This window comes from Onychostruthus taczanowskii, unplaced genomic scaffold (genome assembly GCF_017590055.1).
Source record: "Onychostruthus taczanowskii isolate IOZ18803 unplaced genomic scaffold, ASM1759005v1 scaffold17, whole genome shotgun sequence".
NCBI classification, from domain to species: Eukaryota; Metazoa; Chordata; class Aves; order Passeriformes; family Passeridae; genus Onychostruthus; species Onychostruthus taczanowskii.
Window position 1 is genome coordinate 3,385,698 of NW_024498906.1, and position 24,884 is coordinate 3,410,581.

The 24,884-nt window shown below is 40.8% G+C and overlaps 2 protein-coding genes across 9 annotated transcripts in view; one reads left to right on the plus strand and one right to left on the minus strand.

Annotated features, from left to right (window-relative positions):
• The window catches only part of LOC121333409 (atherin-like), a 3,833-nt gene extending 2,474 nt beyond the window's left edge, over positions 1-1,359 (minus strand). Inside the window, exons 1-3 of the mRNA XM_041399699.1 lie at positions 1,347-1,359; positions 425-791; positions 69-387 (exon numbers count right to left, since the gene is read on the minus strand). Of these exons, the coding sequence (XP_041255633.1) occupies positions 69-387; positions 425-791; positions 1,347-1,359 (699 nt within the window). The remainder of the gene's footprint in view (positions 1-68; positions 388-424; positions 792-1,346) is intronic.
• Positions 1-23,972, plus strand: ZFX (zinc finger protein X-linked). 8 transcript variants are annotated; one of them, XM_041400020.1, is made up of 9 exons: positions 50-69; positions 4,364-4,464; positions 5,785-5,873; positions 6,358-6,924; positions 15,821-15,970; positions 16,162-16,305; positions 16,395-16,529; positions 18,675-18,815; positions 20,129-23,972. In XM_041400020.1, the coding sequence occupies exons 3-9, from the start codon at positions 5,813-5,815 to the stop codon at positions 21,313-21,315; spliced, it is 2,385 nt and encodes a 794-aa protein (XP_041255954.1). In that variant the 5' UTR covers positions 50-69; positions 4,364-4,464; positions 5,785-5,812; the 3' UTR covers positions 21,316-23,972. The 8 variants fall into 8 exon arrangements, with proteins under 8 accessions (XP_041255952.1, XP_041255954.1, XP_041255953.1 ...); XM_041400019.1 differs by lacking the exon at positions 50-69 and adding an exon at positions 141-278; XM_041400018.1 differs by lacking the exon at positions 4,364-4,464 and having other exon boundaries at positions 1-69.
• Positions 23,973-24,884: the final 912 nt, after the last annotated feature.

Sequence of the window (24,884 nt, forward strand, 5' to 3'; positions counted from 1 at the left end):
CGCCGCGCTCGGCCCAGTCGCGCTGAGAGAGGCCGCGCCGAGCGAGCGCCGCCACCCGCCACCCGCACGGTAAGAGCCGCGGGCCGGGCCCTGCCGCCCGCCCGGCCCGGGCCTCCCCCTGCCCGCACAGGCCGCGGCGCAGGCCGCGAGGAGGCCGCAGCTAGGCCGCGCCAGGGCTCCGCCACAGGAGCGGGCCGCGGGCTCTGCGCCGGCGAGTTCCACACGCCCGGCGCGGCCCGGGACGGCGGGGTAGGTGGCGTGAGGAACGCGGAGTGGAGGTGGGTGGCTGCGGGCGCGGGGGGAGGCGAGTGGGGCCGGTGAGGGGCCGCGGGCCCGGCCGGGGGGGGCTCGGAGGTGTCTGGAGGAGGAGACAAAATGGCGGCGCGCGGGGGGGGGGGCGGGCGGGAGCAAAGGGGCGGGCGGGGGGGGGGGGGGCGGAGGGCGCCGGCGCCATCTTGAATTAATCGCTCGCACAGCCGGGGCCCCGCGCGGGCCGGGCTGGGCGGGGGAGCCTCGGGGCTCCGGCAGGGACCGCCCGCAGCCTCCACACCCTCCCCGCCTCCCGCTGCCACACTGTGAGGCGCAGCGCGCCGAGGCGCGTTCCGGCTCGCCGGGGCTGCCGGTCGAGTGCTCTCCTGCCCCGCCATCTGCTTCCTCTCCTCCTGCCGGGGATTCGGGCGGCGCGGGCTCGGCAGCGCCGGGAGCTCTCCCGCAGCCGCCTTCGCCCACTCGCCCCGTAAGCAGCCCCCTAATCCCCTTGGGGCCCTCTTGGTGCTGGTTCAAAGGTGCGCCTGGGATCGGTTATTTCCCTAATTTAGGTTTCGTTAGGAATTAGCTTATTTCCTTTGGAATTACTGTCGTCTGGCGCACAACATTCCAGTGAAATCTGGAGAAAACCCTTTTCTTTAACCGGTTTCTGCAAATACCCCACCACGGAACTACAACAAAGAGGGGAATGACGAGGGTTTTTTTTGTTTTTTTTTTTTTTTTACGGAACCGCAATGAGAACAGCAGCACTGATTCCCCTGCCAAAGCTGAGGGAGATGCGTCAAGAAATTAGCAGCTGAACGATCACATTGTTACAATGGCGTTTTTATTCTTCGGTTTCTCCACCTAATAATAACGGGGGTTATTTTCAAGGCAGGAATGAAATCCTGTAGGGATTGTAGGGTTTTGGTTTTTTTTTTCCTTTCGTATGTGTGCGACTGAGGGCAGTGTGCGTGTGTGTGCCTGGCGTTTCCCACAAGTGGGTCACGTCAGGCGAGTTGTGACACTGCAGCGGCGGCGGGGACAGCCCGGCGCTGCCTCCGGAGCTCCGCGGAGCCTCGCCGGCTCGGGGCTCTCGCCCGAATGGGACATGCCGGGCGTGCCGCAGTTTTTAATGGGCTGGAGCAAGGCACGACGGGAGCACGGTTGTGGCTGTGCACTAAGTCATCCCAGCGTGGGTAGGGGCCAGCGCTTGCACGTGGGGAATTTTGCTGCTTTGTGGCTTGATTTGTAAGAGTTTTGCTGCTTGGGTATTTGGTTTATGGCCTTACTAAAAATTAGGAGTAGGCAAATAACTATGCTGTGTATTTCTTTATCACAAGGATGGCTTTTCTGAAGTTTCCCCTTTTTTCTCCTTTTCCTTTTCCCCCCCTTTTTTTTTTTTGTTTGTTTGTTTTTGGTGAGAGCAGAGAAACAGTTTCTGCAGAATGTTTAAACTTCTTTTAAGGAGCTCTATTTTGAAAGTTGCTCCTTTAAAACATGACAGCTTGTCTATTTCATTTTATTTCATCTTGATTGCCTTGGTAGGCCTTTTGAGTCAAGGATCTGTAATGTGACAGTGCACTGTCTGCATTGCTTTTCTTGACTGATTGCTCTCATGATCATTTTTATTTTGGAAGAGTATTGATAATATAATAATACCGTTTCTTCCATCTGTCCTTCCACTTCAGAATGCTACCTTGACTTCCATAAAGCTAAAATCAGCCAAGTCTCTGAGTAAATAGATAAAAATCAGTTTGTAAAAACTAACTGTATGGACAGAATTAAGTATATTACAGAGTTGTATTAGTTCTTGATCCATGTGAAGCTGGCATGGACCTAAGCCAAGTAAAAGGTGTGGGTGTTTAGTTCTTTTCAGAGGTTGTAAAACCTGATTTTGGATGCCTCAGATTTATTTTTTTTTTGGTCCGAGTGGTAGAAGGATGTTACCAGAACTGCGATTTGAGCAAAGAGACACACAGTTGAGAAGGATTAAGTGAAGGGACAAGGCTGGGCACCAGCTTTTCTTTGAGAATTTGAATTCCCAAGATGGAACTGAAAAATTGATTCTGTTAGCTTTGATGCCAGAATCGGGTCCTGAGGTAAATGTCAGCTGGAATGTTTTGGAAGGACTGAGAGGAGTTTCTGTCCTTCTTGAAATCTTACAGAAAAGTGAACAGCTGGAATTGCTTCCTAGCCTTTATGGTAGCAGAGGCCTTGGGGTGCTTCCAGGGAGCTGAAGGTGTTCCTGTGGTGCTTGCAAGAAGCAGCTCTGGTATTTCTTGCGTCACGGAGCTGCTGTTGCAGGTACAGAGCGCTGTGGTGTTCCTTCCTTTGTGTGGCTGTGCTCACCTCTGCTCAGAAGAGCAAGGAGGAGGAAACAGTGTTTTCTCATCTCCTAGTTAGAATGCTCAAACACTGAAGTGTTTTCAGGAATCTTTTTGTATTTTTTTTTTCCTCAGCCACGGACAAGTTACTTTATGTCTTTTTGGATTGCAGATTCTGATTTGGACACTTTTATTATTTCAGTTCAGTTAATTCCTGTTTTAAGTGCCTGCATCCTCTTTCAGTCATCATCTTGCAGCAAATTTCTGTGGGTGTGAGGCCTGTGTCCTTGTGGAGCACTTCCAAACTCTTTTTGGTCCTGCACAGGGGTAAGAGGTGGCTGGGTCTGTATGCTGAAGCACATTTTGAGAAACATTTAGTAAGAGGAAAAAAAAAAAAACCCATTGAAATTTCTTTCTAGTCTGGAACAAGCACCAAAACAAATGTTGGTTGTCTTTTTAAGACTCAGACTTTTAAGGCCATGTGCCAGGAAGTGTCTTTGATTTGTTGGAGCCTGAGCCTTTGTTATGAGCACATTTTGCCAGTGTAGGTGAGAAGACCTGACCAGTGCAGAAGAGGACAGAATTATGTGGTGTGCTGGGCTGTCACTGCTGTGAAACTGCAATTCTTGAACACCACAGGGACATTTTGGGTTTGGAATCTGTTGCCTGGAATCCAGAAAACGAGAAAAACTGGGAAGAGATGGTGTCAGCAGGCACTTAGAGGAAGCTGGAAAGTAGTGATGGAGACCTCTGCCTGTCAGGGGTGAGGAAGATAGAAGGACAGTGAAAGTCTGCCTCACTTAGTGAAGTGAGGAATTTAGGGAGTGGATAGGACAGAGAAAGCACAGGCATGAATCATGAGGAGCAGGAATTCGTGGTGGAGTGGTCAGGTAGGTGGTGAAAGCAGGAAGCAGAGGAAATGAATGCCAGTTCTTCAGGTGGTGAACTGACGCTTCAGGCTGGTCAGGTCGCAGCAGATGGCAGGCTGATGTGTGTGATAATACAGCCTTCAAAAGCACAGGCACAAAGGGCAGCTGAACTTTTCCCAGAGATCCAGACAGAGCTCCATCTTATGTATGTGTAGTCTGAGGAGAGAGGCAGTTTTATTTCTGCCAAACCTTAGTACCCCTTTGTCTCCTGCCATAAAAAAACCCCTCCTCATTGTCCATACAATGTTTACTACAAATTGATGAGTAGCAGAGGTTTGTGTGAGTGATGGGAGGGTACTGTAGTTAGAAGATGGAGGGATGAAATGAGCAGGGGGTGTAATGAACATGATATTGGTGCAGGCACACCAAAAGTTGGAAAAGAAGCAACAGAAGAGAAGAAAGTACACAGGCAACACAGAAAATATGACAAGATGAATAGGAAGGACACTGGTAGTAGACTGGGTGGGTGTACACCAAATAGATGGGAGGAAAGCAACTTGGGTATGAATAATTCTTGCTAGAATTACTGTATGGGATTTTGTTACTCTGTTCTTGTTTCTGTGGCATGGCAGAAGTTGATTGCTATCAGTCAAGCTATTTCTTGTGTCTGAGGCTGAGAAACACTTTTCTTCTGCTCTTGGTTCTGAAAAAAAGCATTGGGTGAAGAGCTGTTCCCCTTCATAGTGGGCACTTTGGGTGGATGTGCTTGACAGAATAACTGGGAGGCAATTTGTGTCCAGTTGAATACCACAATGACTTGTTAGCACAGATGTCTTTAAAACATGGAGGCCTTCCAGCTGAGCATCACACAAATACAGAACACCTTGGAAAGTTACTTGTGTTCCACTATTTTTCTTCCAGTTCTATGTCTGGCTATATTTCTCTCCTTCAGCTTCTGTAAAAGAGAAGGCCTGAGTGACTGCACTGGAGGCTGGACAATACCCCAAAGGAGAGTTCCAGAGGTGAAGAATTGAGAAAATTTGAGCTAAAAAGTGGGGCAAGTTTAGAAAATACTTGTTCTAGATTATGGGTTTAGATTTGTATTTTGGACTAGTTAATTTTTTCTTTTGTATAGCAGTTTCCCTGATAAAGCCTTAATGAACGTAAATGTTAGTTGATGTAATTTGGAAAGGTTATGATTCTTATGGAAACCTTGGGTAGAATCTGCATGTTTTGTCTGTCTTTTGTGAAAGCATCATGGAAATGGGGAGCTTTCTGCCTGTGACTGTGAGAAAGTTTGGAGGAAGAAAAATAGCACCTTCCACTTGTACAGAAATACAGGCAGAAATGTGAAGCAACGTTCTGTTGCCCCTTGCTTGTTCTGCACGTGGCAAAGTAGTTGGACTTCAGTGCAAGGGAGTAGTACAAGTTTATGTTAGACTGCATTTTACCTAACTAGGTTTGCCTGATCCTAACTGTAATGCACATACCTAAGCAGCAAAATTTAGATGGCAGTTTTACATTTTTGCAAGTATTTTAATTTTGAGTCTTGTTTGGTTCTTTCATTAAGAAGAGTGAAATCCTAAGTCAATATGCATTGAAATATTGACATGCTGTTCAAAAATTTTGGTAGAACATGACATTTGGTAATTTTTGAGAACTAACTTGTGATACTTACGGTACTTTGTCTTAGGGCAAGAGTTTTGAAAATATTTGCAGATCTAGGTTTGAAAACATTGGATGTTATGCTCTGGAAGCAGTTTACATTGATGATTTCAGTTCCTGTAGTGACATAAGAGTGACTCTTCCTGACTGTCCAAGAATGAACATGAGGACATCAGAACTGGTGTGCATTTCAGATAATGAGATCTCTGTGTTTAACTTATCATACTGAGCCTTAATGATTTCACAGTTCTGTATTCCTCCCCATCCAGTAAGGACTTGAGTTCCTTGAGTAGGAATATGTTGGATTAAGGTTCTCACAGGAATATGTCTAGGCTTTGTCTTAATTTCTTCCTTTTTTTAAAACTAAGATTATATGAAAATCATATTTTCACATTCCTTTATGAGCTGCTTCTGTATTTGTGAAGCCATAGTGTTTTGAGAAATGGACCCAAAGTGTTGGACCTCACACTCTAGTTCAAACAGTGTTTGGTCATCCAGTGCATTATTGCTAGGGGATACACTGAGGGACCCCGAGTAACATCCAATTCATCTTGAAGTCATGAAGTGCTGTGTGTTAACTTCCATGCACCCAAAATGTCAACTTTTCAGTGCATAGACAGGGGCAACCTTTTTCACCTAATACAAATGAAATAACCTTTCCTCTTTATCTTATACAGACACTGTGACTGATGAGAGTTCAAGGCCATGGATGAAGATGGGCTTGAATTGCAGCCACATGAGCCAAATGCATTTTTTGATCCAACAGGTCTGTAAGGAGATAATACATAGATGAGATTGATGCAATTGACTATTGTTTATTCTGCCTTTGCTGAGAAGTGCTGTGCTGCATCAGTGCTTTTGTAGAGAGCAGTCGCTTTGGAGTTCGGGTTGTTTTTATTACTCCCAGCAATATGAATGAGCTACTGTTCTTTCAGTCAAGTAATAGTTTGGGTGTTGGGGGAGAGTCTAAAAATCTTTTAGGTTTTTCGGAAGAGAATCTTTTTTGGAAGAGAAAATCTTGTTCATCTTAATTATGTTAGCATCTGCTGAGGACTTGCTTTATCTATCTACCTTAGTAGTTCATATGCTGTTATGTTTGTTTTACTAAAGTGCAGCACAGTGTGAAAGTTGAAGTGAAACAGAAGTAACTTCAGTTATTAACTACCTCATATGAGAGGTAGTTAATAACTCATAATAATTAATAATACCTCAAATTACACTTTAAGTGCTATTTTAATTGTGTTTTTCAGGAGCTGATGCAGCACACATGGATGGAGATCAGATTGTTGTGGAAGTACAGGAAACAGTATTTGTTTCAGATGTGGTTGACTCAGATATAACTGTGCATAATTTTGTTCCTGATGATCCAGACTCCGTAGTAATCCAGGATGTCATTGAGGATGTTGTCATCGAGGATGTTCAGTGCCCAGATATCATGGACGAGCCAGACGTGTCTGAAACAGTCATTATTCCTGAGCAAGTGCTGGACACAGACGTAGCTGAAGAGGTTTCTTTGGCTCATTGCACTGTCCCAGATGATGTTTTAGCTTCTGACATAACAGCAGAGACAATGTCTATACCAGAACATGTACTGACAACTGAGTCAATGCATGTACCTGAAGTTGGACACGTAGAACATGTAGTTCATGATAACGTGGAAGAAGCAGATATTGTCACTGACACTCTGGGAACAGATGTTGTTTCTGAGGAAGTCTTGGTGGCAGACTGTGCATCAGAGGCAGTGATTGATGCCAATGGAATCCCTGTGGAACATCAAGACGAGAAGGGCAACTGTGATGATTACCTTATGATTTCCTGTAAGTGTTTGGGTAAAGCTATCAAAGTTCTTATGATATGGGCTTGAAATATCTGAGGGAGGGCTTAATACCCAAAGCAGAGTTTCTTTATTTTTTATTGAAATGTAGATCTCACACAGAGGGATTTTTAGGAGCGTGTACCATACAAAAGTTCTGGTGAAGCTAATTGAGAGAAATACTGGCAAATGCATATCTGATTATAAGTTATTTCTGTAGCAATTTGTAGTATATGAACAAAAGAGTAAGAATTCCAGTAAACCAAATGCCATATACTTAATAAGAACTGAAAGAAAATTAATGTGACAATGTTTAAAAATGCTTATATGTGCGGGCTACCATGATGGCTACCAAGACATTAAGGAAACAAAAATATTTTATGCAAAAGAAAGAGTAAAAAACAGTGGTTTCTGAAAATCCAATCCTTGTCTTGCTTTTTTGCTAAGCCCTCACCTCTATCCATTTATTGTGGATACAGACAGCAGTATGGTTTTCTTGGCTGTTAAGATGTGATTTCTTCTCTTGATTAAGCAAAGGACAGAGGTATGCAGCTAACAAAAAGAGTAGCTATTGCTGCTCATAGCTGGGAATATCTTAATCTCTCTTAGGAGCAGTGGCACAATCCATTTGAATTGTATTTCAAAGGGCTTAAATAGAAGGTGGAGAAAAATAGAGCATATCATCAATCTTTTTTTCTACTGAGGATAGCCATTTGTGTGAACTGGAGTTTAAGTATGTTACTTATAGTGATCACTCAGTGCAGCACCTGGGAACATCACAGTGTCATGCTGAACATTTTTTTATTGTAGAAATAGAAAAGCCTTTTTAGGTTGGTTTGTTTAATTGCCATTTCAAGCACTTCAGTTTTGTGTGGTGTTAAATGATTCTGTTTATGAGGTGTACTTCGTGCTTTGCTTCAGTTACCTTTTTTCTTTTTGTTTTTTTTTTCCTTTTTTCCCCTTCTTTACTTTTGGACATACTTTTGAAATGTATAATAACTTGTTTTAATTTTGTATTCTGTACTTACGAATTTTAATGTTGCTTCTCCTTGCCTAGGATCACTGCATTTCTTAATTTATCATCTCTTGAGTTCCTTGAGTAACCTTGTTGCAGCCATGTTTTGAGTTTATATGAGGTACAGTTAATTCTCTATTATCTGGGAAAACAATGAAATGGGATAATGCAAAATATGGATCACACAAAATATTGTAAATTAAACTGCAGGATTGTACTGAGGTGAAATAGGTCAGGGCATCTGTTCTGAAATTGTATTGACCCAGACTGATAAATATAGTCTTGTCTGGTGTGGTACAAATAAAACTTCCTGATTCTGGACCCAAGTTAAATCTGATGAAAGCAGCTCAAATGCTTCTGAACCTGCTGCATAGTTAGACAGCAGACTGGATAATCTGCCTATGGATAATTGAGGCCTGATTCTGGTGGTGATCCTTCCCTCTTCCATATCCTTGGCTGTAGCTCTTCAAGGCACTGTTGCCCCTGTCTCTGCTCACCCATCCTCTGCAGGTTTTCCTCCTTCAGAGCAGGGCCTCTGGGGCTGGTGCCATGGAGCACTTTGCAAAGCATGCCTGTGTAAATGCACAGAGAGGGGTGGGTGGATGTGTATCCTGTTCATCGCTGGCAGTGGCTGAACAAGGACAGAATGTCTTGGTAGAGGCCATTTTGGATGATCCCTACCTAGCTGGGAAGGCTTCTTGGATGCACCAGTTGTTAACAGGTGGTGGCTGGCAGGAGGCACAGAAACTCAGTTGTTCCCTTGTGCTGGGGTAGTCTCCATCTTCAGTCACATACTTCTGCAGTTTCATACTTTATTCATTATTAAATGTCTCTTGCAATGTACTTTGTTTAGATTCAGAACCTTAAATAAGCCAGCATTTAAAATAATCGTTATGCTACAAAATAGGCATTCTATTTGTGTTTAATGTTCTACAGTTCATTTTAAAGGGAAGTCCCTACTACCACCTACTGTGTTTAAAGCCTGCTTAACAAGTTCTTCTGGTTGTGAAGGCAGAGTCTAGTGCTTTTCCATCAAGTAAAGGCTGTCTTGCCAAACAGTCTCTTTGTTGTATGAAAAATATTATTTGAATTTTTTTTTTTTTTTCATCAACAGTATAAGTGTTCATTGATCTAATGCCTGTCTCAGTTCTTCAGTTGAACTTAGTTTTCAAAAAGTAGTAACATCAGCCAATCCAGTTTTGGGTTTTTCATCCTAACTTGTAAATTTGTGTTTGATCCCTGAACTGCAGGGGCAGATGTTGGAATGTAATCTTGTCTGCCATTATAGTAGTCAAATGTTTCTGCTTCCCAGATCTGTGAGCTAGACTGTGTTCTTCAGAATGCCTTTGCCTGTCTTCTTTTAGATGGGCGCTTGAAAAGCAGGGGACACTTTGTGTTCTTTCTGTTGTAGGTTTCTCCATCTGTTCTCTTCAGTGGAAGCTATTGGCAAAATCTTTTTCTTTTCCCTGTTTTGTGGCTCTTTATAAGCACTTCCATTTTTGTTTCTAATGAGCTGAGTATACATATATTTTCTTAAGGTCGTTTTCTTAGCTTTATCCTGAAAACAAGTGATTTGAAATGAGTAATCTATGTGTACATTTTTTAATGTTGTGTTTCTACCTTCTTTGTTGGTTTCAGACTGGTTTGTCTTTTCAAAGAGTACAGTTCCTGGGGGTTTCATTCTGTGAATTTGCTTCAGTGAGCTCAGTATTTTAATACTTTTCCCAGTTAGATTTAATTTAGTTTTGGCATTAGTATGCCTTTGCTGTCTTCACTTTCAAGGCAGTCCTTCTTGGCAGAGCTTTATATCACCAGTTACTTTTTGATGTACTTATTTTTTTTCTTGGATACTTTGTCTTTGCCCTCAAGATTCATTTTTGTTCCATGGTAGATTCGAGGCACTTAAAGCAGAGCAGAATCAGATACTCATTCAACTAAGAATGCAAACCTACTAGTTAGTGGCTTGAAAAAGATGAAAGGAAGTTTGATAATTTTTTTTTTCCTTTTGCATATTCCATAACAAGCCAGTTCATGAGTTGGGTCAGGAAAGTATAAATTGTGCTGTGACTCACACTGGTATTAATTACTTGGTAGCTTGGAAAAGCATTTCTCTGTAAGTGAAACAGTAGTGGTGAGATTAACTGGCCTTTGTCAAAACAAAACAAACATCCTACATTTACTAACCCAGGAAAGCGGCGCCCTGCACCTGGCAGTGAGATGGAAATATAAATTTTTTTTTTCTGATTTCATTCTGTTTGGCAATGGTAGACACATCCTCTGGTATTAACTGATTCTGTAAGATGAAAGGTTGTATCCTGATATACTCTTACTGCAGTAAAAATAGTGAGGGACAGAAGTTTGACAAGATGAGTCTGGAAAGAGTGAAGGATAGCCTCACAAGGCTTAAACTGCAGCTTTAAGAATTTAAATATTTGCAGATATGGGAGCTGTGTTATAGCCATCCATCCATCCATCCATCCATCCATCCATCCATCCAACCATCCATCCATCCCCTTATCCCCTTGCTTTTCTCTGAGTTAGACATGTCTCTTGTTTGTTTTATCTGAATCAACACTTTCCATTACAGGAGTCCAAACCCAGGGTAACTTACAGAGAGAGAAAGGTTTCACCTAGGCCAGTGAAAATCAATATTTTTTCATCCTTGTTGGATGTTTGTTGAAAGCAATGGATCTGATATACCAAGCCATAGGGTTCATGCTTTTCCTTAGGGCCATCCAGTAGACTTTGAGTCAAGAAAGCAAAATGCTTTTAATTGATTTTTTAGCATAAATACCTCCCTCTTTCCCTGGAGGTTGCTAAAGATGCAGGAAATCACATTTTTCTTTCTCAAAGATAGAACTTGCAGCTATGCCTCTGTCTGAGCGCTGGAGTGGCACCAGCAGTTGTTGCAGCTCAGGCTGCTCAGGAGGTTGCCCTGAGAGGTGATGGAAATAAGGAGTTACCTTGGGCTGAGTGATGCCTCAGAGCTTAGTCTGGTTTGTGTGCTGGGGCAGAGGACAAGAAGGACAGGTGTTAGATCCCAGCTGGGAGCTCAGGAATTACTCCTCTACTAGATTACTACCCTGGAGAGACCTCTAGATGCATAGGATGTACTCACATGTAAAAGCAATGAATTAAAATGAAAATAGTGCAGATTTCTCTTTCCTCATAGGTTAGGAAACGTGCTTTGCCATTCAAGAAATTAAGTGTATGGTAAAAATGCCTTCTTCAGGGGACTAGGAATTGTCTGCTGTTGAGTGAAGTGGATGTTTCTGTCACAAATAACTGAACAAAGTCAGGGGAAAACAATGCTTTTAATCTCTTTTAGAGGAAGTAGTTAGTAATGGCTTTTTTCATTAAGAATGCTTGAATAGGGTTGTTTATTTTGTAAGCAGACAAGTGTCCCATGATGCACACTTTTTTAGCAGCTAAAGGAACCATTTGGGAACATAAAGGCTGACAAAATAGATGATTTTTGTCTAATTGCTCCATTGACACATTTTTAAGATCTGTTTAACTGGTGTAGATAAAATTTTCCTTAGGTTGTTTGTTTTGGTGTGTTCTTTAGCAATAAGCAGTGGGTACTTGAAAAAGCTGGAAGGTGTCTGTGCTTAGGTGAATTTTATTTTTTATAATCCTTTTATTTTCCTCATTAATCCCACATAGAGGAGAAATGGTAGGAAAGAAAAAGTTTAGAAAGTTATGGAATCCATTAAAAATAAACACAGTTACATTTGCATTTCTTAATTAGAAACAAACCACTGTAATGGTACAAAGTCTTTATCTGCCTATCCCTCAAATATCTGATATAAAAAAAAACTAAAAGCAACTTCTAGGGGAAAGTGTATGAAAAGATGTTCTATTGAAGCAAATCAGGATCTTGGCCTGACATTTGTGCTTCTGTGTGGGGAAACTGACCTCCACAGGACTTGAAGTATGGAGTTGATTATCAGTGCATAGGAGCTTGTTTTGTCCCAAAAATGCCATTGAACCTGTTTTAATAGAGGGGTAGAGATACTGGAGATAATTGTCCTTTGGCTGTTACTAGTTTGTGATATGATTCTTTAAATTAAATGTAGTGCTTTCTAGTGATTGTCATTGTGATAGATCACATAGAATCTGTTGTTGTCGTTGCCTGGATCTTTTGTTTCTTCACTTTTTTCTTTATTCCTTACTCCTTTTTTTACCTGTTGGTCTCTTACTGTTGATTTCTTTATAAGTACTAATGGGACAGGTTTTAAACATGCTGTGGCTTTCATGTTGTGTGATACCTTTCTCATCTGTTTGTGCTTTTAATCACAATTCTAGCATTATCTTTATATGGAAGCAATTACTGCAACATTGGAGAAGCACATACTTACTTGATTCTTGCAGCTCATAGTATGCAAAGAGCAGGCTACTCTAATCAGTGAAGTCTGTGAAGAATTTTGGCAAAATAACCGTAGACTGCATTCTTGCAACTCATGTAAAATCATACTGTGTCTAGTAATTTTTCTGGGTTTTGTTTTGTTTGGGGTTTTTTTAACTCTTGAGATTTAGTCTGTATCCACTTGTTTACTGAGTGGAAGCTACCAGCTAGTATAGGGGGGAAAGAATCAGCCATTTAAAGTTCTTAATGTCCCGTTCATAACTGGTAAAATGGAGGCACAGGTGTGATGGAGGCACTGCAGTAATGCTAGCCTGAACTTTTTTCTAGCATGTGACTTGTGATTAGTTTAGTAATGCTCAGTGGCTCTACTTAAAGGAGGTGGTCTCTTAGAAGTTCTTTTAAGTATTTTCTTTTGTTTGGTTGGGTTTTTTTGAGGGATTTGTTGTTGTTGGGTTTTTGCAGGTTTTTTTGTTTTTGTTTGTTTGATATTGGTTTTTTTTGTTAATGTCCAAGAGGAGCAATATGAAAGAAGATCAGCCATAGATGGTAATTTGTGGGACCCCTTGATGGGCTATGAATTCAAATGGAAAATTAATATAATCAGAGTTCCAACTTGAAACACTGATCAGTCAAGTATTTCTGAATATCATTTTCTCAAATTGTGAGACTGAGATACATGGAGAATGCAGAATGGGCAAATGTTAAATGGAAAGCAAATTTCATAAAACGCTGCCAGTGAATCAGTATAAATAAATGCTTGTGTAGCCATAGTTCAAAATACCTTGGAAATTGTATTTTCTGTAATAATACCCATTCTCTTTCACCTTGTTTGTCTCTTCCTTTGATTTTTGTCTTTTTCCTATCTTTTTACCCTATTTTTCATCCTGTTACCTGTTACTATACTGCAAATATTACTGCTTTTCAAGTGCATCGAGGACTTCAGTTTTTAAAGTATTACTACCTGTCAAGAGTGAATTTTTTTTCCTTTTGGATGAGAAAAGTTGGCCTCATACCTCCTACACATCAATTTCCTTACAGTTTAATGGCTCTGTTAAAAAATATTTAAACCAGTTATATTTTAAAACAATGCTGAATATAAAGGAAATTCAGGAATAAACAAATTCTAAATTGTATAACAATTTTTTTTACTATGTTGAATAAAATAATATTTAGAATCTTGGAGAACTTATTTCAAAGCATGAATAGAGCATGTTTTTAAGACCTAGAATTCTTCTGTTGTGTGAAAGCTGTTAATGGATACTTCCATGTATAAATGGAAGTAAAAAACTCTGGTTTGGTTAAAAGAAATGGGCCTGTTTCACATCATGCACATAGATTTGTTTTCTCTCTGATTGACTCAGCCATAATTTTCCTTCCTTGTGGGTCTGTTCCAGCATCAGTTGATCTCAGTGGCAGACTTCCCTTTTGGCTTCAGAGGTGTAAAGTCAGTCTCCACTGATTTGAAAACCTTCCAAGTAAATGTGCCTGACTCTGGAAACAGCCAAGTTAAGGGAGAACAGCAGCATAAATGTAGTGTAGGAACAAAAGCAAGTTTTCTTTTTTTGTCAGAGTTCAAATGGCATTTGAAAGTCTGTTAGTAACTGAATATACATACTGTGGAGCTACATTGTTAATGTGATTCAAAAGAACATCTTAAGGGTTTTACTTCTAAATGCTTTGGGGTTCAGCTACAAGATGTTATGTTGTCCTGTGACACAGAGTAATTTTTTTAACATCCTACTGCTTGAAACAATCTGTACCATGGCCACTGATCATGATCTTGGCATTCAAATATTTATTTTTTTTCTGCTGTTCTTTTGGTAAGGAGAGAGACAGATTAATTTATGTTAGTGCTTTATAATTTAATGTATATTCATATTTTCTGTGAGTAATGATGCCTGATTGAGAAATTGTTCTTAAGTGCAGTTATGTTTGATACATGAGACAGAACGTGATAGTTTATCTAATTCAAAGGCTAATTTATTGACTTAATGGCAGGAAAATAATAGTAATAACATTTTGAGCTTTTTTAAAGTATGTATTAAAATAAATTTAAGAATGCAGTTACTGAGTAGTAAAGCTATGATTTATTTATGAGGGTAGTTCAATGAGTGCTAGTAAAGCAAGCATACTTTGTGAAGTATTTGGTATGTCCTAGGCATGGTAGTTAAAAATTCTTCACCATTTATAGGACAGTTCTTAGATTTCTATTAGTATAAATTCCATGTCATTCTGTCATGAACTGAAGTCATGCATGACTCTGAGGGAGTGACAGTAAAGTCACGAATTACAAAAGTATTTTGTCATGTTAGGAATTCTTAAATAATTTCTATACTGAAGAAACATCTGTGGCTTCTGAAAATTGGGAGATTCTTCAAAGGTCTTGAGAGCTGGATTTGATTTTTGTGAATGCATACTTACTATTTTTTTCTTGAAAACCTGTTCTTAGTAAAGTAAGATGGGGGAGGTGCCCGTGTACAGTATACCTCAAAAATCCAAGTGTGTTCCTTGTAAAGCTGGCTGTCAGCCATGGGTAATGTGGGATTCTGGGCAAGTTTCAGCAGCTCAGACTGGAGCGTGGTGTGGGTGCCCTTCTGGAGGCGGGAGAGCAAAGTTTGGGAGTGCACAGGAGTGCAGGGCAGGGTCCTGCAGGAAGGACACCAGTGCACAGGGCTGCAGCAGGAGTGCAGGGCTGGGTCCTGCAGGAAGGACACCAGTGCACAGGGCTGGAGCAGGAGTGCAGGGCAGGGTCCTGCAGGAAGGACACCAGTGCACAGGGCTGCAGCAGGAGTGCAGGGCAGGGTCCTGCAGGAAGGACACCAGTGCACAGGGCTGCAGCAGGAGTGCAGGGCAGGGTCCTGCAGGAAGGACACCAGGGGCAGATTCCCAGCGCTGCAGTGGGAGGGCAGCACTCGGCCCTGTGCTCCTTCCCCAGCTGTGGAGGGCATGAGGAAAGGGGAGGAGTTTCTTCCTGGAGTTGCCCTGAGGTTTCCCCTCCTGGCAGCTGGAAAAGCCCCAGTACCAGGTGCTTTTCAGGGAACCAGTTCTGACGGCCAGCAGTAGTACCACTTGCATCAGAGACAGCGTTGAGCAGCAGATAGTGCTTTTGAAAAGAACAATTAATAGCTTATTAGTTGTGAAGGAGAAAGCAATTAAAACAGAGAATAAGTGAAATTATGCCGCAGAGTGAAGTATTTATGTGTACTTTCTTCCTACCATCATCTTGATGCAGATCACAGTTTCCTTATTAGCATTGCCTGGTGCGGTGTTCATGCTTCTAGTTCTGTCATTGCAGCATTCTTGCACTTCCACCTTAACTAGAGGATAACAGCTTGAATTTATTTTTGTGTTTATTGTCACTATTTTCAAGGACATGAAAAAAAATTAATGGGTAGGTTCTTTATCACAACTTTTTAATTTTAAACTGCTTCCAAATTTGAGTCATAAATTAATAAATGTCTTTCATATATGTCTGTCTGCATATGACTGGGTAATTGTAATAACTTGTTTTTGTAGTGGATGATGCTGGTAAGATAGAACACGAAGGTTCTGCTGAAATTACCATGGAAGCAGAGTCAGAAAGTGGCTCTTGTAAAGTGGATGGCATTTGTCCAGAAGTCATCAAGGTCTATATATTCAAAGCAGACCCTGGAGAAGACGATTTAGGTAAAATACACGTTTGAGAATACTCCAACCTGACACTTGAAATTTTGCATGAGACTGTGGTTTCTCTCAAGTGGTATGTAAAAACCTGTGAGTCTGATATTAAAGAGTTGACAAACTTCGAAGTTTTTGTGGTTTAGCGTAGATTTTGGTGACATGTATTTAAAATATTTTGCTCTGGTCTTCCTAATTAGGGGGCACAGTAGACATTGTGGAGAGCGAGCCAGAGAATGATCACGCAGTTGGATTGCTCGATCAGAACAGCAGTATTCGTATTCCAAGGGAGAAAATGGTTTACATGACTGTAAATGATTCTCAGCATGAAGACGAAGACTTAAGTAAGTAGGTGGCTTTCCTTTGGGAGAAGGGATTTTCACTTTCAGCAGTGCAGCATTCCTATTTTTTTTTAAACTTCTTTTTTTCTTAGATGTTGCAGAAATAGCTGATGAGGTTTATATGGAGGTGATTGTAGGAGAGGAGGATGCTGCAGCCGCCCATGAACAGCAAATCGATGACACCGAAATTAAAACTTTCATGCCCATAGCTTGGGCAGCAGCTTATGGTAAGTAATACTTGAAAGAATTATTCTTGACTCCCACTGCAGCAAAGTACCAGGGATTGGTTTTTGGAGGGTAGTCTAGAGTATTTGTGATTTCGTGTTTGTTTCTAGAGTTTTAGTTTAAGAATGGTTTCTTGGCATGAGCCTTAAACAAAAAAGGAAGAGGAAAGTTGTAACGCAGGGTTCTTCATGCTTCTACTTAACAGGCATTTTCCTTCCTATTTGCATGATGTGAACGAGGAAATACATGAGCTTCCAGCTAAAAAATTGAATCTCAAGTACCTCTGTTCCTCAGAGTTTTGGGACACAGTGAGAGTTGACTTGGGACTAGAACAGAGTATTTTTATTTGGGGGTGGGCAAAAAAAAGTAAGCAAATGGGAATATGTAAGATTCAGTGTAGCAGTGAAAAGCAGCACTGAGGTCTTGCTGGATTTGTGTGCTTTCTAGAAGGATCATATAAACATGATTTCACTAGTGGCAATAATGAATTGACTAATGAAAAGAAGTTGTAGCAGAACCTTGAGAGCATTTCCAGCGTGCAGAACCATTTTTCTTGATCGTTGATACGTGAACACCCAAACTTTCGTAAGCTTAAGACCAGAATTTCATCTGAAAAAATGTTTGTGTTGCCCCTTTCTGCTTCTAAACAAAACAAACAAAATAGTGGAGTAGAGGACAAAACTTAGATGTCTGCATGATGTTGATTGTGGTGATGGTGCCAGCAGACAATTGTGCTGGGAATACAGTGGGGGCTGGAGTCTTGGACATAAGTCAGGAAGGGCAAGATTTCAGGTAGCAGTGTGTGTTTAAAAGTCACTTAGGGGATGGATGGTAGGGCACCCAAAGCCTTATCTTAGGTCATACTGGTGAGCCCAGTTTGAGTGAGAAGGAAATGACATAAGCCACTCTGAGTGGGCATTAAAAATGAAATCGAGTGAATTTGAAACAAGTTGGATACTAAACATTCAGTGGTTTTGGAGGGGGAGGACAAAATTGAGCAGAATGTATTAAAAACAATGAGATGGAATTGAAAGGAGCATTTAAGAATGTGGGAAACAGTGGAGTAGTTGCATTGTCAGCAGTAAGCAGCCTAGTGTACAGGGTGAGAGGTGGTGGGGACAGGGAGAAGTTAAGCATGAAGGCCTGAAAATGGCAGAGGAACACTTGAGCTAGGATATAGGTCAGAATCTTCAGGCTCTGCACATGTGCCTGGCTCTGAGTCTCCTTACATTAATCATGAATATTAATTATCAGCACTCTATTAAAGGAGCAGCTGTTGAGCATATTGCACTTTCTTGAATCTTCCTGTCTTACTTGTGTACTTTGCTTTCACTAGGAAATGCTGGCTTTTATTGATTCAAGTAAATACTTGACCACAAAATTTATTATTAAAAGTTCACTTATGCTCTTAAATCACCAATATTAAGCTGATTGCCAATAAATTCCTTCTTGAACGTATTTGTAATTTTCATGTTTGTTTTACATACAGTGATACCATTTGTGTATTAAACACAAAACTCTGTGAGGCAAAGACTCTTCACTTCTTTCTGTTACACAATACTGAGCATGCTCTTTGTTCCCAGTAGAAAGAATTTGTAAGTGCTAAAGCATCAGGTGTATAAATAGTAAATAGTGGACTTTGCTTATCACTTTATGGGCTGTTCAGAAAGATTCTTTGATCACAGCTGCAGTTCAGAAACTCGGTGTGTGACAAACTTCAGTCAGGTGAATTCAGACAGACAGAAGTGAATGAGAGCTCACACACAAATTGTATTTCAGGACTGAGAAGAAAATCTGGTGCAGTGGATATTGTGACATGCTATTATTTACTAATGTTAAACATTTTGGGCATAATTAGCAACCAGAGAGATTCTAAAAATGCTGCGTTTGAAGAATTCTCTGTAATGAAAAGCCATTAATTCCTGTACATTATGTACTCCTGTAAAATTATGTTAACAAAGCTAATGCTTATGATACTAATCAAAACCCAAGTTACGTGGTGAGACATTTTCCATCTTCTGCTGTACATGATTACAGTTTGGTTAAATGTCCAGATAGTAGTTTATCATTTCTGTTACTGCCGTTGCAGAATTTGTGCTCGAATTACCCGCGGTGTTGGTAGGTAACCTTTTAACTTCCTTTGGTAGGTAATAATAACGATGGCATCGAAAGTCGGAACGGCACTGCAAGTGCTCTTTTGCACATAGATGAGTCATCTGGACTTGGGAGGCTGGCCAAGCAAAAACCAAAGAAGAAGAGGAGACCTGAGTCCAGACAGTATCAGACAGGTGAGTATGTGGTGCTCTCGTTCATCCAGGCACTTGCCCATAAACAGATGCCTTTGGAGTGTCTTGTAAAAAGAGGGATTTGGGGAATTACTTGGTTGACAACACTTCTACTTTATAAATGAGTGCAGATTTTATTTTGCAAATTTTAAATATATGGGTGATTTGGATTGTGTCAGGTATTTTAAAGGAAGCCATTTCTGACATAGAAAAAGTATCATAGCAAAAGGTTAAAAAGCTATATACTTAACTTGCCACACCTGTTTTAATGTTTAATGTAGCTTTTTAAAAGGCAATGTTAGATAAATGGTATTCTATAATCATGCCTTTTAAAACCCCTTTTATTTGTCTTTATTGAAAATATATAGAACAGTGCATTTCATTATATCAGCTCAGTAGGTGACTGGAAAGTCTGAACATTATATATAAATTTTCAGTAGTGTAACTTCTATACCCTTTCCTGTTTTAATGGTGAAATAAAATTGCCTTGACATTTGTGCCTATCTTTTTCTTTCCATCTGTGAGAACAGAAATGTTCTGTAGCATAATTTGTTTTCTGCTGTTACTGTGTTACAGTCAGAATATTTATTTGGTTTGATAAAGTTGAAAAAACACAACTTTTTTCTTCAGTAGCCTTGCCTTAAATAATACTAGAAGTTTCTTTCCGAATTGTGACTTAACTGTAGGAGTTCTGTTTAGCTTAGCTTGAGTTAGTAAACTGTGCAAATTAAATATGGCCTTTTCTATTTCCAGCTAGTCCATTCTCCTTATAAAACATTTTTGGACAAGACAGCTTTTTTAACATCCTTAGGCAAATTCAGGGTAAACAAATCGGGGTGATAGATGAGTGCAAATATTTTCCAAAGCTTTGAGGTTTCTCTGTGTAAAACATGTTCTTATTGGTTTTTGCTTGGTACCTCTTCAGATTGTAGCTGTGACAGATGGCATAAGAAGGAGGTGTTAGTTTCGGGGCATCTGAATTGTAGTCAGTGGTAGGTGATTGAACTGCAGGATTAAACTTTATCTACAGATTTGTGGAGAATCAAGAGAAGATTGTGTACTTCACTTACTAGATGATACTCAGTTTAACAAGTTGGCTGCAGTTCTTTGCACCAGCCATTGGTTTCTGCATGTATTTAATGTGTGAACTCAGTCAGAATTCTTCAAAATAGAATTACTTAAGGTGAAGAACATGTATAGTAAAACATATGTATCCCATCTTTCTCAACAATTAATCTTACTGTTAACATCTCACATTTATTAAAGTGTAGTATTGTTGTATAGTATTGATAAAGGGGTTTTTTGTTGTTTTTCAGCAATAATCATTGGTCCCGACGGTCATCCACTGACAGTCTATCCCTGCATGATTTGTGGAAAGAAATTTAAATCCAGAGGTTTCTTGAAAAGGCACATGAAAAACCACCCGGAGCACCTTCTTACTAAGAAGAAATACAGATGCACAGACTGTGATTACACTACGAATAAAAAAATAAGTTTACATAACCACTTGGAGAGTCACAAGCTGACCAACAAGACGGAAAAGCTTATTGAATGCGACGAGTGTGGGAAAACCTTCTCTCACGCGGGAACTTTATTTACTCACAAGATGGTGCACAGGGACAAAGGAGTTAATAAAATGCACAAGTGCAAATTCTGCGATTATGAGACAGCAGAACAAGGGTTACTGAGTCACCACCTGTTGGCCGTCCACAGCAAGAACTTTCCTCACATTTGCGTGGAGTGTGGCAAAGGGTTTCGTCACCCGTCGGAGCTCAAGAAGCACATGCGGATCCACACCGGCGAGAAGCCCTACCAGTGCCAATATTGTGAATACCGATCTGCCGACTCTTCCAACTTGAAAACCCACGTAAAGACTAAACACAGTAAGGAAACGCCGCTCAAGTGCGATATTTGTTTCCAGACTTTTTCAGATACCAAAGAGCTGCAGCAACATACGCTTATGCATCAAGAAAGTAAAACGCATCAGTGTTTGCATTGTGACCATAAGAGCTCAAACTCGAGTGATCTGAAACGACACATTATTTCGGTCCACACAAAAGACTATCCTCATAAGTGTGATATGTGTGATAAAGGCTTTCACAGGCCTTCGGAACTGAAAAAACACGTGGCGGCTCACAAAGGTAAAAAATTGCATCAGTGCAGACATTGTGACTTTAAAATTGCAGATCCGTTCATTCTGAGTCGCCACATACTCTCAGTTCACACAAAGGATCTTCCATTCAGGTGCAAGAGGTGTAGGAAGGGCTTTAGGCAACAAAATGAGCTGAAAAAACACATGAAAACACACAGTGGCAGGAAAGTTTATCAGTGTGAGTACTGTGAGTACAGCACTACAGACGCCTCAGGCTTCAAACGGCACGTGATTTCCATTCACACAAAAGACTACCCTCACCGGTGTGAGTATTGCAAGAAAGGTTTCCGAAGGCCTTCAGAGAAGAACCAGCACATTATGCGACATCATAAAGATGTTGGGCTGCCTTAAAGTCTCTTTCACAGACTTATGGCTGGAATTATAAAGGAAATTTGCCTTTCAGGCAGTTAGCTTATTTTAAAGCCAATCACCTACGATCACACACACACACAAAAAAAAAAACCACAAAAAAACAAAAACAAAAAAAATACTGTGCATTTGATTTGTTGCTGTATAAAAATAGGATTATTGCTTGTAGTTGACTTTTATACCTTTTGTTCAATAGCGTGTTCTGAATTCTATTCAGTTTGTTTAATAAATGAAGAAAAGATGGCAACAATAAAGTTGCATTTAATAAAGTAAACCCTGTCTCTTACTGAATTTTTCAACCGTAATAGTTAATTTAAGTATATTTATCTTACTGATCTCGTTGATACTCACAGTGTCCATGTTAATGCAGTTTTGTCGTGAATTTTAAAAATACAGAATTTCTCTTGATGAAATTGTCAGAGGTGTGTATAAAATGGGGAATTGTCATGTTGACAGTAAAGTCACTAGGGCCCACCTGATTGTCCTGTTTTAACTATACAGACTTCATGGCAGGTTAACTATTTTCCGGTTGAGGAGTTAGAAGTCTCACTTTGTGTTTTCATTCTGGTTTCAGAGAGAAAAATATTTTTAGAAATGGTTTGGGGCGGTTTTTGTCTTTCCTGGGCAAATTCAAAATATGCGCAAATATTACATTTATTGTTCTGTGCTTCTTTGTCTTTGAAAGGTTTTGTGTGTTACAAGAGTTGGGTTTTTTCCACTTTATTCCTGTCTTAAATGTTGGAAACATGAAATACTCTTGTTCCATTTGCAGAGTTAACAATAGATCACAACTGTCTGTATGTGCTGGTAAACGTACCTCAAACTTTATGCTTTTATGTATGTTGGTATTTCTTTGAAAGAGCAGTTTGTGGTTCAAGTCACATTTTTATTGTTAATTGTTTTAGAATAGAATTTAAGACCAAGAGGTGCCTCAGTTTTGGAAACCAGGTATTTACAGTGAGAGCTTAAGAAGGGCCTGGAGTGGAGCAGATGAGTTCATAAGGAGTAGAGATGTTGTAATGTAGATGTCCTTAATAAAAAAAGTATCTTATGATAGATGCAGTTCTGTTACTAAATGAAATGTTTTTCCTGAGCCATTAGTAGCTGTGTTCAGTGGCTGTTTAATAATTAGTACTGTATCCAGAATTAACCCAGTTCTTTCAATCTGTTTATAAACAGCTGGGAGAACATTACAATTATTAGATGCAATTTTGCCACCTGAAGACTGTTATAAAATAGCTCCATATCATTTGCTAATTGCAGTGTAAATGTACCAAGCACAAAGTCATGTACTTTAACAACAACCTTGGAGCAAAAAACCCAAACCGTTTTAATTACAGGCCAGATTTTAGGACATGGCCCTGCTCCCCTTGCTCGAATTCTCATCCCAGCCACTGATGATGGATTGCAGAATTCAGTCCTGGCTGCCTGCCAGATTAGGATAGATTTGTAACCAACAATTCCCTAATGGAAAGGCTGCAGCGACTGGACCAGTGTTAATTCCTGTTTCTAGGCAGGTGAATTTCCAGTTGAACTCAAACAGGAATTTTAGTGATAGTTTCAAGTTTGGGGTGAGAGAGGGACAAAGGTTTCCTTTCTGGATGTGCATCTTCTAGGCCTTTTGTAATTTGTCTTGTTACCAAGCCCTGCCCCTACTGCTCATCCCTGCTGTCTCACTGTAAGCTGGAATTCTTGTCTGTAGTGTGCAGTTCAGGAGAGTCCGATGCCATGTCACTGCCTGTGCTGTAGGATGGTTTTTTCTTTCTTTGCCTGCTTGCAGTGCCCCAGACTTGCTGGGTGCTCTTGTGTAATATTGCTCCTACATGACTCTAGCGTGTAATTCCTGGCCGTGCTGCATTGTGCCTTCCTTGAAATCCCCGCTGAAGCCAGTGGATTTCCTCCGTGGCCGTAGTGTCCTTTGCCTGCTGATGCCAAACCAGATGCAGTAAAACCCAGCAGAGATTCCCACTCGCTTCTTGCAAAATACTTGCCTGTGACTACTTTTTTTTTTTTTTCCTCTCTTATGTTCAAGCATTTTCTAACTGGAAACCTGGAAAGTGTACAAAATCTGCAAAAAATCCCATAGTAGTGCTGAGGATTTTAGCCATTTTGAACTTTATTTTTTTAAATAAGCTGAAAGACAAAGAACACAATTTTACGCATTTTCTTTCTCTTACGTAGCCTGGAATCATACACACTTTTTTTTTTTTTTTTTTTTTTTTTTTAAAGCACAATGTTGAAACTTTTTTTTTAATAATTAAGGGTTTGGTCAAGTGGATTTTGTAAAATGTATTTGTCTGTATAAAGAGAAAATGAAGTTATAGTTATTGTTAATGTACTGACATTAGTTACAGGTTAGTTTTAATTCTTAAATAATTTGCTTAGCAAATGCTATAAAGTGGATGTTTCAGTTTAATGTTTAAAAAAGGTACAGATTTTTACAAGGACATAATATAAATTATTGTTCTGTAGAAAATACCCTGTTAAATATTGTATATGTCCTTCCCTCTGTACACTTTGTAAAAAAGACAAAAGAAAAAAACAAAATACATAGAACCATATAGGGATGTGTGACATTATTGTAATTGTGTACTTGATAATAACGTGAAAAAATAAAATTCAAAATATTTTCCTTTTAATGAACGTTTAGTCTATTTGATGCCAGTTCTGAGATGGAGCCTTGTTCTGAGGGACACGCTCACCTGCCCTTTACCTTCCCTTCTGCTCCCTGCTCTTCAGCTCATTGTGAGCAGCACTGGGGTGGGAGCGGTTCAGTCCCGGCTGTGGCTGAAACGTTCCTTGACCTGGAAGTCTGCACAGGTGAAAGGGATGGCAGGTCTTCAAAATCCATTTTAACGCCTGGTTTTATATTAAAGAATTCACATCTGATCAACTTCTGATAATGGCTTTGTGTTTTTCAGCAAGGTGCTTACCTACTGCTACTACACTGCCCCAAAACGCCCCGTCAGACCTTGAAACAAATGAGGGGCGCTGCTGTTGTTGGGATTCAATAAATGTTTCCTGGTGCCTCTTTTGCCATGTGAGCCTCAGCAGGAGCCCAGCTCCCGCTTCCCGCTGGGATGGGTGAGCAGGGAGGGTGCAGCTCTGCGGGGCGATGCCTGAGCTGGGCCTCTGCCTCTCCTGGCTGCCCTGCCCAGCTTCTCCAGCCGCTGCTCCCTGTGCACCCGGCTGGGGGTGCAGAGGGCTTGTGGCTGTTTGCCCCACTGCTCTCGGAGTGCTTCAGCCCAGTTAAATCCAGCTGGGCAGTGGGAGCTCCTCTGGCAAAGGTCTGTCTGGCACAGGCCATCCTGCCCGCTGGTCCCACGACTGGCAGAGGTGCTGCTGGATGTCACTGCCCTCTATCTGCACCTGCCTTCCCAGGGAGGAGGCCCAGCTGCCTTCAGGACATTTATACCTGTTAGTTCACTCTCACTGGTGCCTTTAGGAAATGCTGACTAACTCCTCATCTCCGTGATTCAGCCCCATTGAAGTGGGGCATTGGGCAGCTCTTCACAGAAGTAATCTGTCACACTGCAGAGCCAGCAATCTCC

What these genes read in the sequence shown, in the direction of transcription:
- ZFX (XM_041400018.1), top strand. Translation starts at nt 5,813, where the DNA reads ATGGATGAAGATGGGCTTGAATTGCAGCCACATGAGCCAAATGCATTT. An exon ending in TGATTACCTTATGATTTCCT is followed by an intron (nt 6,925 to 15,820) that starts GTAAGTGTTTGG and finishes TTGTTTTTGTAG; the next exon opens with TGGATGATGCTGGTAAGATA. An exon ending in GTCCAGACAGTATCAGACAG is followed by an intron (nt 18,816 to 20,128) that starts GTGAGTATGTGG and finishes GTTGTTTTTCAG; the next exon opens with CAATAATCATTGGTCCCGAC.